The sequence below is a fragment of the Podarcis melisellensis genome (assembly GCF_964234715.1).
Source record: "Podarcis melisellensis genome assembly, chromosome: 12".
In the NCBI taxonomy this organism is placed as follows: domain Eukaryota; kingdom Metazoa; phylum Chordata; class Lepidosauria; order Squamata; family Lacertidae; genus Podarcis; species Podarcis melisellensis.
The window spans coordinates 50,321,003-50,336,132 of record NC_138544.1 but is presented as its reverse complement, the minus strand read 5'-3'; the positions used below and the strand labels follow the sequence as shown (position 1 = coordinate 50,336,132).

The 15,130-nt window shown below is 45.9% G+C and overlaps 1 protein-coding gene across 1 annotated transcript; it reads right to left on the bottom strand.

Moving 5' to 3' along the window:
• Window positions 1-2,190: 2,190 nt before the first annotated feature.
• On the bottom strand, window positions 2,191-15,095 carry CRYGN (crystallin gamma N). The gene is made up of 4 exons (XM_081882752.1): window positions 12,566-15,095; window positions 11,744-11,992; window positions 7,767-7,912; window positions 2,191-2,932 (listed from the first exon to the last, which is right to left on the bottom strand). Exons 1-4 carry the CDS (start codon window positions 12,584-12,586, stop codon window positions 2,797-2,799), a joined length of 552 nt encoding a protein of 183 aa, XP_081738878.1. The 5' UTR covers window positions 12,587-15,095; the 3' UTR covers window positions 2,191-2,796.
• Between the last annotated feature and the right edge of the window lie 35 nt (window positions 15,096-15,130).

The window sequence follows — 15,130 nt, the reverse complement described above, 5'->3', positions numbered from 1 at the left end:
AGAAATTTTCTGACATTGCTTCGGAGACAACTCCCTTAGCCACGGCTATGCAGACAAGCTTTGCAAGGGGGACAGTAGAGAAAGACAAGAGGTTTTAGCAGAAGATGGCTAATGGTCAGAGGTAATTGGTTCTAAAACATCTGGAGGGTCATAAATGCTCCATCCTTGATGTAATTGGAGGTGTAGTTTCTTCAGAGTGCTGGAATTTGTGGCTCTGTGTGTAGCTCATTATTCTTTGGAGAAGACTATGACTGCTTACGGGATGTGGGTGGCGCTGTGAGTTAAACCACAGAGCCTAAGACTTGCTGATCAGGTCGGTGGTTCGAATCCCTGTGACGGGGTGAGGTCCCATTGCTCGGTCCCTGCTCCTGCCAACCTAGCAGTTTGAAAGCACGTCAAAGTGCAAGTAGATAAATAGTTACTGCTCCGGCAGGAAGGTAAACGGCGTTTCTGTGCACTGCTCTGGTTCGCCAGAAGTGGCTTAGTCATGCTGGCCACATGACCCGGAAGCTGCACGCCGGCTCTCTCGGCCAATAAAGCGAGATGAGCACCGCAACCCCAGAGTCGGCCATAACTGGCCCTAATGGTCAGGGATCCCTTTACCTTTATGACTGCTTACATGGCATAATGTGCCCTATCATGTGGATAGAATATGCTCAGAGGCACTGTGTTCTTGATGTCTGACAGGGGAAGTCTTCCATGGCTTCTTGCCCCTTTCTAGGTCTGGAGTCTTTCTTCTGCACCCAGGCCCCTCCACATCTATACAGCCAACGGGGTGAAATGTGTCATGAAGTGGACTTTGACCAGCCATAAAGGTCCGTGATGGCTTTGGGACATGAGTACACATGCTCTCTCACACTGGCCTACCTCACAGGGTTGTTGTGAAGACAGAATGCAGTAACTCGGGTGTCTGTCAATTTTTTAAACATAGTCTTCACCACCTCGACTTTCTGTGAACTCTCCAAGCGCAGTTCATGGCTGCTGCCAGAGCACGGCAGATTTCCTTGATCTTACAGACATCGCTCCCTGCTTTTCGTTTCGTTGCGTTCCTGTCAGCCTGCACTTTGCTGCAGTTCAAAAGCGGCATTAATGAGCAGCAGCAGCAGCATGGCGTTGCAAAGAAACCCTGCATGTTCTGCTGATTTGAGGCTGGACTGTCATGAACAACAGACACCTCCCTCTTCTCTGTGCTCACAGACAGGGTGAAGTCCAGGGCAGTGGTGTGTGTGTGTGTGTGTGTGTGTGTGTGTGTGTGTGTGTGTGTGTAGGAGCAGAACCTCCATTTGCCAAGAGCTAGCTGCCCATCTGCCCTCTAGAACTAGCAAGCCAGATAAGATCCCCGTAAAAGTGACGGATCAAAGTAGCTAATTCATCAGACTCTCCAGGAGATTAGCAAGAGTGGCTTATAGCAGCATCGCCGCCCGCCAGCATTTGTGGGCATCCATCATGCAGATGAGTCCAAACCAGCAGTGGGGGAACTTTTCCAGCCCGAGGGCCACATTCCCTTCTGAACGACCTTTCAAGGACCGCATGCCAGGGGTGAATGGGATCAGAGACAAAAGCAGGCAGAGAAAGTCCTCGGAAGTGGATTTAGGGCAGTGCGAGCGGTACAGCTGCAGGAGTGCACAGCCGAAAAAGGCGCCTTCCCAGCACCTGGTAGGGGGCACCAAATGGCCTCATAACAGGATGGCATATTACTAAGGCCCACCCCCTGAAGTCTTGCCCATTTCCCCTTCGCACAGTAGGTTCGTTTCTTCACATGCCAACACATGACTCTCTCTATCCTCTCTGTCTCTAATATAGGAATGGAAGGACACATCCCAGCCCAGCAGAAGCTCTTGGAGTGTAAAGTGGGGGCCAGTGAGGGGTACTGCCTGGGCAGAAATCCAAGGGCCAGGGAAAGGGGCCTGGAGGGCCACATTCAATTCCATGCCTTATGTTCTTCACCCCTGGTCTAAACAGCCAATGGATGATCTTGCAGAGAATATCATGCAATGCCTTTAGGAGCATGGTCACTTAATGTTGACTCCCTCCTATGCTCCTTTGAGACCTCATACCAGGGTCAGTATCAACAGGTGGCTTCCTCTGGCAGTTGCCCCAGCACCTTGCAAGTCTCCACACCCCACCCCACCAATACCAGCACCAGGTTTATATTATTATTATTATTATTATTATTATTATTATTATTATTATTATTATTCAGCAAGGCACTCCAAGTAGCAACTAATAGCTGGACTTCCCTGCCATTTTGACTTGTTCCCATTCCCACCAGTGCAGCCGTGCTCTCGATTTCAGAAGCCCATGTCGTGTTGAAGTCCATCATGAGTCGATTTCCTTTTTCATCTTGCTCCTTCTTTTCTGAGAGGGTGTGTGCTCACCTCCACATTTAGAAAGAGGATGTCTAAATGTTCTTATGTGACAAAAAGCAGCTTTCCGTGCCTCTGTTAAGGGTCATCAAACCCCGTAATTATATTTACATCATTAGAGTTCAAGTAACAACCTCCTTACCCATCTCTGTATCCCTTGCAGTTTATTGTGAGCCTTCAGAATGCACCATTCTATGAACAATGGCAACTTCTTCTCCCCAAACAGACTCACCTTCCTACCTCAGTTGGCTGGTCCACGGCGGCTACCCATACAGTGCTCTATCAGGCCCTGGACTGCTTAAGCCAATGACCTGCCTGGGCATGTGGAGGAATGCAAAAGAGGCACATCAGATTTCAAGTCTTTATTATTTCACATTTCTAGAGACCAGGAAGGAAGAGTCCAGACTCTCCGTTTTCACCAGGCAGTTAGCTAAAAATAGTTGACAACCCTTCTGATTGACTGGATGTTTGCAAAGGCAGCTTGCCACTCATTGCAGCTGCTGTAGTCACCTCTCTCAACCACATACATCTGGCCACGATAGTTAGGTTCCTCATACAACACCCATCTGAAACAGAAACAAAATGTTTTCTAGTCAAAACACTCCAAGCCACATTCAGAGATGGTTATGGTGCCATATTGGTTTCCTCCAAACAGTTGGCATTTGATGTTAAAAGTTGATCACGGCTAAAATTCTGGTGGCTCCGAGGTGGAGAGATGGACCTGCTCCTTTTCTGGAGGATTGGTTAACCAAAGGTTTAGAAAGCAGCAGTGATGAAGACATTAAACCCAACATATGTATGTCTGGGAGATGGCAGACAAAAAGCAGAAAGAGTTGTTTAAAACAACTGATCACCGTTTATTCACCTTATACAGTTTAACAAATGCATTACCTTTTCCTCAATGTGAATTAGTTCGCACATCTTCCATTTGCTTAATGTTTATCTTGCACATATGTTTGTATTTAATGTGTTTATTTTAGATCTCTGTTGATTATTTAATTGTGTTTGGGTGTTTTGGAGATACTGAATTTGTAATATGTTTTGTTATAAGTTCATTGACCTAGACATCAATCAAATTTACTCGCTCAGCCAACCCCCAAAAGTACTTAATGTTGGGAACGTTAAGATGAAAAGGCTGCAGAAAATATGCTTTAAGATATCCTCTTTTTCATAAATATATCTAATAAGCGACACAGGGCTTAGAGGCCAATCCACATAATTTCTGGCCAGAGGTTCTATATGAGCACTGGGGTACATGCCCCACCACATATGCCCTATTCTAGTTGTGCAGAAGAACCCATTGATCAAGGCAGGTGGTTTTCTCAGCACCAAGGATAGCGCCTAGTGAGCAATTTGCACTAAGAAAGGCTGGAAGCTAAGCTAAACCTTTTGAGCCTCTGTCTGCTGCCCATCTCTCCTAGGCCAACACACTGACCTACAGACGGGCTCCCTGCCCTGCCCACCTGCTGCACCTCCTGTGCCACTGGACTTTCAGGGTACTGTGGGAGGCACCTGGTTCCTCAGGCCCAAAGGAAAACACCTGTGAGGGTTTGCCTCTGGTTTTATAGACCCTGGGTGCTATGGAATCTGGCAATGTGGACTCCTGTCTGCCAGCCTCAGGTTCAGTGGTTCCTTAACTCCCTGCTGAATTCTGGGGTCAGGACTAGGGTTGCTACCCATCCTGTATAATATGGGACCGTTCTGTATTTCCATGTAATATAAATGTGAATAAATCCTATTTCTTAAAGCTATGACAGTCTCCACTGTGTTTTGATTCTCCAAGGAACACAGATCCTGGGTGAGCGCCTGGAAACCTCTGGAATCTTGCCACGGCTTGGCAGAGATTGGGGATGGTGCCCAACTTTTGTAACAATAGTCGCACCTTGGTTGTCAAACGCCCTGGAACTCAGATGTTTTGGCTCCCGAATGCCGCAAACCCAGAAGCGATTGTTCCGGTTTGCGAACGTCTTTTTGGAACCCGAACATTTGGTGGTGCTTCTGCAGCTTCTGATTGGCTACAAGACCTTCCTGCTGCCAATCAGAAGCTGTGATTTGGTTTTCAAATGTTTTGGAAGTCGAATGGACTTCTGGAACGGATTCCGTTCGACTTCCAAAGTACGACTGTATATCCGTCAACCGAGGATAACACTTCATGCATCTGATGAGGTGGACTTTATTTCATGAAAGCTGATGCTGTAATAAATCTGTTACATCTTCAAGGTGCCACAGGACTTTCACCTGCATGGCTGTTAAGGATTTAGGAAGCTGCCTTGCTCCAGGCCAGATGCTTCCTCCATCTAATCCAGGGGTCAGCAAGGCTTACTAGTCATGGGCTGGATCACTCCTGCGGAGATCCTTTGTGGGCCGGGCCAGTACAGCACAACACTGGAAATCACTTCTGCGCATGTCCGCAGCGCCTGAAATCGCTTCTGCACATGCCCAGACGTTGAAAATTGCGCCTGCAAAGAAGCGATTTCTGGGCATGTGCAGAAGCGATTTCCGGAGCTGAGGAAGAGAGTTCCTGCACCGCACTGGGACTCACAGGGACTCACAGAGCAGGCAGCTCAGCTCGGGGGTGGCTCGGGGGCTGGTTAAACAGCCTCCATGGGCCGTTTCTGGCCCATGGGCCTTAGGTTGCCGACCGCTGATCTAATCCACTATTGCTTCTCTTGTCTATAAGCTCTCCAGGGTTTCAAACAGAGGGTCCTTTAAAATAAAACAACTAACAACAGCCTTGCAGATGTCAAGCCTTGAAGAAAAGGCTGCTCCCTGGCCACAGACCACATCTGGCAAGCACTTTGGGCATTTCACAGCCAGAGAGCCCAGAACGGTTGTCACCATCCTGCTTCCCCACCTAGCCGCAGGAACTACCACCATCCCAATCCAGTCTGTGGCCCGTAGCATCTGTCAGAGCACCAGGTTGGGGGAGGCTGCCTTTGAAGTTCTGCTTTTTGCCCTCGTAAGAGATGTTCCCTTGGCACGGAAGCACGAAGCAGCATGAACCAGAACTCCAGCTGTGCCTCACACAAGCCAAGCACTCTCTGGCTCGGACAGAGGGCTCCAGCTCTCTCCCAGGCACGCACATCCAAGTCGTGCCTTCTGATTGTGTTTGTTTGTCCAAAGAAAGCGCATGGTACCATGAGGTCAGAGAGATAGTGGGGGAGGAGCGAGAGAGAGAACGAGCCAATGACATCATAACACAACAACTCCATCACTGGTGAAAGGGTGAGACACACACGATGATTTTTGTGTTTTTTTCCACCCCCTCAAGAGAACATTTGTTCCTGGTCAGAGCGACGATGGAAATACAACCCTGCGTGATCTCCGGTTTTCAGGGGAAATGTTTTTGGGACAGAGGGAGGGACAGCAAGACTGTTGGCCTCTCCTAGTTTGGCACTTCTAGAGCAAAGGATCAGAAAGCAAGAATGCGAGAAGGAACTATAGTGGGGAAGCTATAATTGGTGTTAATCTTTTCCAGAATAAAGAGGCTTGTTAAGCTGATTCTCTCGTGCCACATGCAAATGTTGTTGTTGTTTTTGCCTCAGATGAACATTTATGACGGAACTGCTGGATTGGATATTGCTAACCTGCAATTATTTATTATTACTACAGTAAGGACTCCACACATAGACCCAAGCCCAGGGTTGGTGGAATGTCAGGGGAGTAGAGAGCTGGGTTTTGGTTTCTTTTAAAAGGGGTACCCTGTAGATATGCAAAAAAACTTAAAAATCAATAAATCAATAACCGTACATGGCTTTTTTGAAGAAAGCAAATGGAAGCTGCCTTACAGTGACACAGACAATTGGTCCATCTGGTTCAGTGTTGTTTATGCTGACTTTGAACTGATCAGCAGTGCTTGCAAACCCCATTTTTTCAACCAGACACATCTTTTCCTGCCCCACATCTGACATCAGGTGTAGAGGAAGTGGATATTAAGTCCTAGACCCAACCTTGGAACATACAAGAGAGACGAGAAACCCACTTAGGAGTAGGTTTAACCTGTATGGGGGGATGACTGAAGAAGGGTAGGGAAGTGGTAAAAGCTACAGAAAGCAACAGGGGCCTATATCTGCGAGTGACTATTCTGGCATGGAACTGCAGAGTCAGAGCTGTCATCATCTATATTAGGGTGGTGAGCCCCCTATCTCCTTCCAGATTGGATGGACCAATTCCCATCCTTGCTGACCTTTAGCCATGCTGGTTGTCAGGGGCTGATGGGAGATGGAGTCTGGCAGCAGCGGTGGGCAATGCATTTCTGTGGATTCTGCCACCTGAGGCAGTTGCCTCATCTTGCCACAAGGGCGGGCCAGCCCTGACCCCAACAGATATTGCTTCCCCTGTCAGTTTCCAGAGGGGACCCAAAGTCCAGCACAAAGCAAGACATCTCTCTCTCTCTCTCTCTCTCTCTCTCTCTCTCTCTCTCTCTCTCTCTCTCTCTCTCTCTCCAGCTTTCAGCTCACATACACAACTCTGGCTTTGTTCTCTCATCTATCAGGCAGGTGAGGTGGGTAGCGAAAGTCCTGCCCATTTGTTTCTATGGCAACAGAGCTCACCCTTTCGAGATGCAGACGATGGGTACTTAACTGGCCAGTCAAAGGAACTGGCATTGACAAACCTTGACAAAGGAACTTGTTTGGCAAGTTTCCTCTTATGTACTCTATCCTCACAGATGCAGTTGCAGGTTCAGAAGGGATCCAGTTTCATCCAGACTGACCAATCTAGCAACTACATCAATAGCAATCTGAATTATCCAAGTGCTGGTGGTTACGTAGTGGAAATGGCACCATACATGCACACACAGAGACACAGAGAGATGAGATAACAACATGCGCAGGGGAACCCAGAGAGGCAAATGACTCACCCCAAAAAGAAAACAGCGAGATGGGGGCTGAGTATGCTCAGTGTGCAGGGAATAGGAAAATGGTGGCAGCTGGAAGACTAATGGAATGGAGTACTCTGAAGAGGGCTAAAAGGAGGACTCCATGCTGCAACCCTTTATGGAAGGTTAAAAGGTAAAGGGACCCCTGGCCATTTGGTCCAGTCGCAGACGACTCTGGGGTTGCGGTGCTCATCTCGCTTTATTGGCCAAGGGAGCCGGCGTGTAGCTTCCGGGTTATGTGGCCAGCATGACTAAGCCGCTTCTGGCGAACCAGAGCAGCGCACAGAAACGCCGTTTACCTTCCCGCCGGAGCGGTACCTATTTATCTACTTGCACTTTGACGTGCTTTCGAACTGCTAGGTGGGCAGGAGCAGGGACCGAGCAATGGGAGCTCACCCCGTCGTGGGGATTCGAACCGCTGACCTTCTGATCGGCAAGTCCTAGGCTCTGTGGTTTAAACCACAGCGCCATCCTTATTGCAGGTTACCCTTGTATTATTTTGACAACTGTAAGTTACTTACGCTCCATCCCCATAGACTTTGATGGCGTTGATCCAGTTTTTGGCCCAGCCTTGCCTATGCAGGCAAGAGCAATCTTCGGTGAACTCCTGGCTGCGACCACTAAAGTGCCTGCCCTCGAATACTTCGATCCGGTAATTCTCGCCATGCTGTTGGCAAAGGCAGGTCAAAATTAGCTTCATGAAACAGCAGTGGCAAAACCCAGAGACACCTCGCTTTTCCAAATTCATACTAAAGAGCTTGGTGTTGCGAAATATGTGTAAAAATGTATATAGAAATATAACATTTGCACCCTTCTCTTCTTCTAAGGAGCTCCAGGCAACAGAGAGGTGTTTTTTTCCCCTTTTCATTTTGACCCACAGGTGAAAGACAGAAATGTGCCCCAGGCCAGCCAGTGAATTCTGTAGCCAGCAAAAAGCAACAGATGGAAAATAGGTTCAGCATCAGCCCTCGCCAGCCAGCGACTGTTTCATAACTTTAATATTTATTTTGTCTACTGATTTAAAAATTGGTATTCCACTTTTTGAAATCAAAGCAAGATCTCAAGAAGGTGGTTAGCAGCAAACATAAATATATATATATCAATGAAAATGTATTAAAACATTTATTTAAACAAGCAACACGTTGTCCCCCTCTCCCATACTATATACAAAATATGCCAGTGATTTGTGCCCTAAATACAGGAGAAGTAGTGCAGTGTAGTGGTTAGAGTGTCAGCTTGGGATAGGACGATGTTTGCAATTTATTACGCACCCTTACCTTCAGGTCCCAGGGTGGGCTACGACAATTAAAACACAACATTAATATTAAAAAACAGTTTAAAGCAACTCTAAAATTCAGAAATAAGGTGGGTTCTAAAATACACATCTCCAGTGTCAAAAGCCAAGATAAAGAAATGTGTCTTCAGTTAGGTCTTCAGACTCAGGTTCAAATCGGTTCTGAGCCATGAACCTCACTAGGGAATTCTCTCCCTCAGACTATTTTGCAGGATTGTTGTGAGAATCAAATGGAGGTGGGAGAGAAGGACCCGTCATTTTACAATATGAGCAACATGCCTGTAAAGATGTGGTCATGATAAGTTCTCCAAGCAGTTAGTACTTTTCTTATTATTGTTTTCAGTGAGTAATTTAATGCCAGACTATGAAAGTGTTCAAACTTCTGCTGGGATGGGGGAAGGGGTTGTTCTTGTGACCGCCCTACAGATTCACGGCATAAACACACACAGAGAGTTTTTCAGACCATCCTCAAGTGCCCTTTAGCATAAAACTTGCACCGGAAGAAATACAAACCACGAAACCACCACGCACAAGGTCAAGAAAACAAGGCCACAAGAATGCCACTCCTGACATTTGCAAGAGAACCAGGCATCCATACATGGGAAATGAATTAAGAACCCCACAAGGAACGGAACTATGAGGAGGAAATTCCAAAACACACATCTATTTGAGACTGTTTCCCTTAAAACAAACAAACAAAATAATAATCACATTTTCCTTGTTCCTAGTCAAGTCTGTGGTTATTTATACAGGATAGTTGTGACTTTATTAAGCAAGGAAAAGAAACACACACACACACGCCGCCCGCTTTGGTCTCCAGTATCCTGTCTATGCAATTCTTGGAAGGTGAATTGAGGTAAATTGCTTTGGGAATTTCCCTCTCCTGCCGCCGGTAGGTTTGGTAGGTATTTGTGAGGGAGTCTGCAGACAGGTATAAAGTTCTTTTTAGAGAAAAAGAAAAAGAGCCAGCAGACGGAGGACATATAATATATTTATAAATGGAATCATATATGAGAAGACTTGGCTGAGGTAGAGGAAGGCTTGTGGCATTCTTTTGGCGGTGGAATCTCAGATATGCCTGAAACATCTGATGGCAGTCCAAAAAAACAACCAAAGAAGAGGTTCTCCCCTGTTCCCAGTCTTGTACATACAGATGCACAAATACACAAATACACACACCTTCCACTGCAATACAAATTTAGGCTGAAGGCAGGAAATGGTAGTTAAAAATTGATGAGGGTACTTTGAGGGAGGGCTCCATTCCTGTGGTGTGTATGTGTCTTATTGTATTAAAAATATTTTTTTTTTTTGCTCTTCAGCTAGTAAGCTTGTAGAATGCCTTACAAAAAGGGGCAGCAGGAGAGCTAACTCATTAGCAGCACAATCCAGTACACGTCTAAAATAAGCAAGTCCCATTGAGTTCTATGGGTTGTTTCCAACTTAATTAGAGTAGAGCCACTTAATTTAATAGGCATAAGATAGTCCTGCCCATTAAGTACAATGGGTCTACTCTTGAGTATGCATCACCACCCACAGCTATTGCCAGGAGATTGAAGTAGGACATATCTAGTGGATTTTAATGATTGGGTGGGGTATTCCTTCAGATACCGTATTTTTCGCTCTATAAGATGCACCTGTCCCCTCCTAAAAAGTAAAGGGAAATGTGTGTGCGTCTTATGGAGCGAATGCAGTGAGGCTACCCCAGAAGCCAGAACAGCGAGAGGGAGCGCTGCGCAGCGCTCCCTCTCGCTGGTCTAGCTTCTGGCTTAGCCGCGCGAAGCCTCTGCAGGGCAGTGGGGAGCCTTCATCCTGCTGCCCTGCGGAGGCTTCGCGTGGCTATCTGTGGCTTTTGCGGGAGGTGGGGGAAGGGACAGAGCGCGGCTCTCTCCCTTCCCCCACCTCCCACAAAAGCCCCCAAGAGCTGCGCTCCCTTTAAAGAGCCGCGCACAGGCTTTTTCTTCGGGGAAAAGCCTGCAAGCGGCACACACACGCTCCATGCAGCTTGCGAAAGGGAGCGCTGAGCAGAGCCTGGGATGCATACAGGCTCTGCTCAGCGCTCCCTTTAAATAATATTTTTTTTCTTGCATTCTCCCTCTAAAAACTAGGTGCGCCTTATGGTCAGGTGTGTCTTATGGAGCGAAAAATACAGTACTTGGGTTCCAGGTCATTCAGGGGTTTATGCACCGATATTAGTAAGTTTATTTGAGCCTGGTAATGCGCAGGCAGCTGCTGTGGGGACTAGTGAACCAACTGGAGTTTGAAGAAGACAATAGAGGCTTAGACAGTAGAAAATAGTTGCCTTGCCACTCCTCCTTAGGTGACAGCTTAGAACTGATGAGCAGCCCCAAGCAATGAACTTGGTCCTTCAACCACCAGCCCACAGAACTACAGTCTTGTTGGGCTTCAGCTTCAATTTATTGGACCTCAACCATCCCAATACTCATTCCAAACATTGGTCAAGTACTTAAACAGCCTCTCCTGATTCAGGTGAGATAGACCACTCTGTGATCTTCAGATGTTGGGCATCATCACTGAAGAGTGGGGTATCACCAACATATTGATTGTGCCTTGCTCCAAATCCCTGGGTGACTTCCCCCAATGACTTCATAAAGATGTTAAAACAGCAACTGGGAACACAATGGAACCCTGGAGGACCTCACAGTCCAGACGCCATGGGGCTGAGCAAGGGACTCAGGTTCCTACAGGTGGAAGAGAACCACTGGGAGACAGAGGCACCAACACCTAACCCAGAAGGATGTCAAGGTCCAGGAGATACAATGTCCTTGTTCTTTGTCTTGCTTGATCACATGATGATGGCACAAAGACCTGGGCTATGAAGGCAGTGTTTAATCCCCTGGAACAGACAAGCCTGCCCAGCCATGTAGAATCCATGTTTTAAACTATTTTTAGTTTACTGCAATTTCTTTTAAAAAGGTTTTAAATGGTAGTTGTTGTTTACTATTTCTACTGATAATTTTATTGTTTCATACTTCGTAAACTACTTTGAGGTTTTTCTTCCATCAAGCGGTGCATGATTTTTTTAATGAAAAGTAATAAATGATGACCATTCCAGCAAGTTGTTAAAACATACAATGATGCTGAAGACATTCCAGACATCCTCCCAAAGGGCAAGAGTGGAAAAAGAGACTCCCTGTGATAAACAGGACCTGTCCTGTCACTCATCAACAACAAAAAAGCACTAACCATCCCAACTGGCTTGCAGGATCCCATTCGGTCATTGTGCCCGTTCCAGCGGTGGAAGCCAGGGTATTCGCCATGTTCCAGGATGTACTGCTGGCCTCGGAAGTCTGCGAGGCTGAAACAGATCCAGGCTCCGCTCTTCACACAGATGGAATTGACTCTGTTCATGAAGCCCCGCTCCTGGAAGTTGTCGCAGGGCCCACTAACCTCCAGCTTCCGGCCTGTGAAGCATTTGCCTTCATAGAAAGTGATCTAGAGGAAAGAGGACGTTCCAAGGATTGAGCTACGGCCATTGCGCGGCCCCACGACCCACCGGTATTCCAAGAAGATGGAATCCGCTGCCAGACGGATTTAATTTTGCATTCGACGAGAGAGTTCATTGAAAGCTGGAAGTATTCTTTTAATGAGACATTACAGCTTACAACACTGTGTGTGGCTAACAATGCAACCTCTCGGGGTTTTCTTTTCTTTTATAAACATCGTTTTTTCAAATTGTGTATTTAGATTAATTAAGACACACTCCATTGTATTTCCCAATTCTCTTTATCCTCTCGCTTTCATATGCTTTTCCTTCTCTGGAGTTGCCAGATTCCTTGCGTTTTAAGGAACGCCCCTTAATCTCAGACCACCCCAGCTTGTGTGGCCCCATGCTGCAAGGCAACACAGCCCCACAATGTTTTGGAAAGCGTAGCTCCATTAAGCCATCCTGTCTCCTGTTGGCATCCAAAGCTTTTCTTTTTCCAGCTCATCTCCTCCTCCCTCTTTTTTAAAAAAGCCTCTGATCTCATACATAAGCAAAGTTACAAAAAGGAACATGTTACTTACTTTTCCTGAATACTGAGACATGTTTCACTGGCAACTGCTAACGCAGAGGCAGACTCCCAAATGGGATTTTCAGAGCCACGGGAAGCTCTACTATATATCAGCAGCAGGGAGTCCAGGTTGGGTTTGTAAGGCCTGCCAAACAATGCACACTGGGGATGGTTCGTGCTTAGCTGGCAAGAACGGCATACCTCTCTCTCTGCTGATACGGGAGTTTTAATTTAATCCAGACAGTTTAACAAAAGAATCACTCGTTGGGGGATTTGAGCAATGAGCACCGAACATTTACAGTTCCTTTTAGAGAGAAGCTTTATTTATTAGACTAGGTAACAAGCCAATTTTCACCTGCTTTTCCTTTTAACACAGCACACATAAGCCTCTCCTCCTGGAGCCCATAGAGTGAGTCTTCAGAAGATGCCTTAGAAATTAGGAATGTGCCCTATACTCTATTGGTCTGTCTAGTCCAGCATATCTGTTTTAACTGGAAGTTATCTAAAGCTTCAAGTCTCTTTTTCCTCTTCCTTGCCCACTTTTCCTTGTGTCTCTTTTTTTAAAGATTGGAAACAGGGACTGCCTTGTTTTAATTGTATATATAAACCACTCTGGGAGCCTTTTGAGCTGGATTCTCAGATACAAATGTACTAAATACAAGGAACCCAAGATCCTGGATATGAAATACACTGTATGTAAAGTGTAGGAACATAGGAAGCTGCCTTATTATTATGGGAATTTGCATACCACCCTTCATCCAAATATCACAGGGCAATTCACAACATAAAAATGCAAGATAAAAACACTAAATACATAAATACACAAAATACAGGCCTGAAGGATGTTTAGAATTACATCTGAACCAGACTGCAGCAACAGCCAACATACAAACACGGACTTGCCCTTCTTTAGGGGAAATGGGATCTTCTACTCTCAACTAGAGGCTTCCAAGAAGCAAATTCCTCTGTGGCTCTGCAGAGGCTAGCTGTGTTGTACTCACATTTTCCTTGCAGAAAACAAGCCCCTATGGTGTATTAAAGCACAGAGTGGCTATGTTCAGAGCAGCACCTTCTTGCTACCATATCATGCTGTCCTGCTTCATCAGAAGACCTCATTAAACAAGACTGGAACCAATTGTTAAGCCAAGCCCTGAAAATACATTTCTATTGCCAAGCTTCAAAATAATTTCCACATTGCATATGTACCCCCCCCCCGCCAATTCTATATGGCTTATAAACGCCCTGAGGTACTATAGTTAATTCCTATATAAACCAGCAGATATGGAATGAGATCAAACTGGCTCAGCAAGTGCTATTTTTGTACCAGCACGCAATTTATTAGCAGGAACATTTTATACATTCAAAGCGCTCTAGAGACAAAACTAATTAAATCATATTACCCCTGGGGAAGGAGCTAATGATAATCATTCCTTTTTCACAGTTGGGGAAATTGGGCCAATGGGAGGTCCCAAGCCTCAGGAGGGAATTAATGGCAATGGCAGACTTGAAATCTAGCCCTCCAAAGCTTGTACTAGGCCCCCAGGTGCCAGACTGCTTTCATTGCTTGGATCTTGGCAAAGTTTGCTGGATGGAGAAATACAATGCACCATGCAGCGTGCTTCCATTGTGAGCTCGTTATTTTACCGGTATTACCATTTTGTCTTCACAATCAACCCTTCAGGTACAAGAAGGCTGAAGCTGTGATTGGTCACCAACAGGACGCATGACGAAGCAAGGATTTGTGCTCATTCATCCAATCCAATTCTACCTACCGTGGAACCCTTGTTCTCAGATCAGAACTGAACTATGCCATTTGAAAAGGGGAACCCTTAGCATGTTTCAATGTACGCCCAATATGAAATGTGGGCAGCTGACGGAAAGGTTTATGATTGGTTGCTGTGGAGTATCACTCACTGAGGATCCTCAACTGTGGGAGAGGGCTATTGACCTCGCGTCCTACTTGTGACCCTCCCAAATGCATTTGGAAACAGAATGCTGGATAAGACACCTCTCTCCTCTGAGCAGCAGGGTCCTCAAGTTATTATGGCCTTTGCTTTCATTATTAAATTAGTACACCCTAAAATTCATGCAACGGTCAAGACACTTTTCAGAATAGCATACAGAGCAGCAACCCAATTGAAGTATCCCAGCCTGCTGAGATGTTGAACATTTTACTACACATCAGCTTGACCATATTCACAGCTTTCCATTTTTTGTGTACCATTTTTGGACGACGAGTAGTGCTGTGACATCTTATTGTGGAATGAAAGCTTTAGGCCCACATCAAATGAGTGAAGAGGATGAAACTGGATCGTACTGGCAGGAAAGTGAGGAAATATACTATCAAGGGGTGGGGGGAAACCTGGTTCACAAGATTGTGTTCAAAAAGATAATATGCATTCAGTTCACCCGTTACTGGAGCAGTAAATATACCATAATTATGGCCAGTGGGAGGTAATATATTGCTCAAAGTGCAAGAACAAGCCATAATTATTCTTCAAAACCTGGAAAGTACAACCAAATATGTTAAATTCAAAAACTGCAGTCTTTTCCTGTAACTGACCTTTGAAAATGTTGT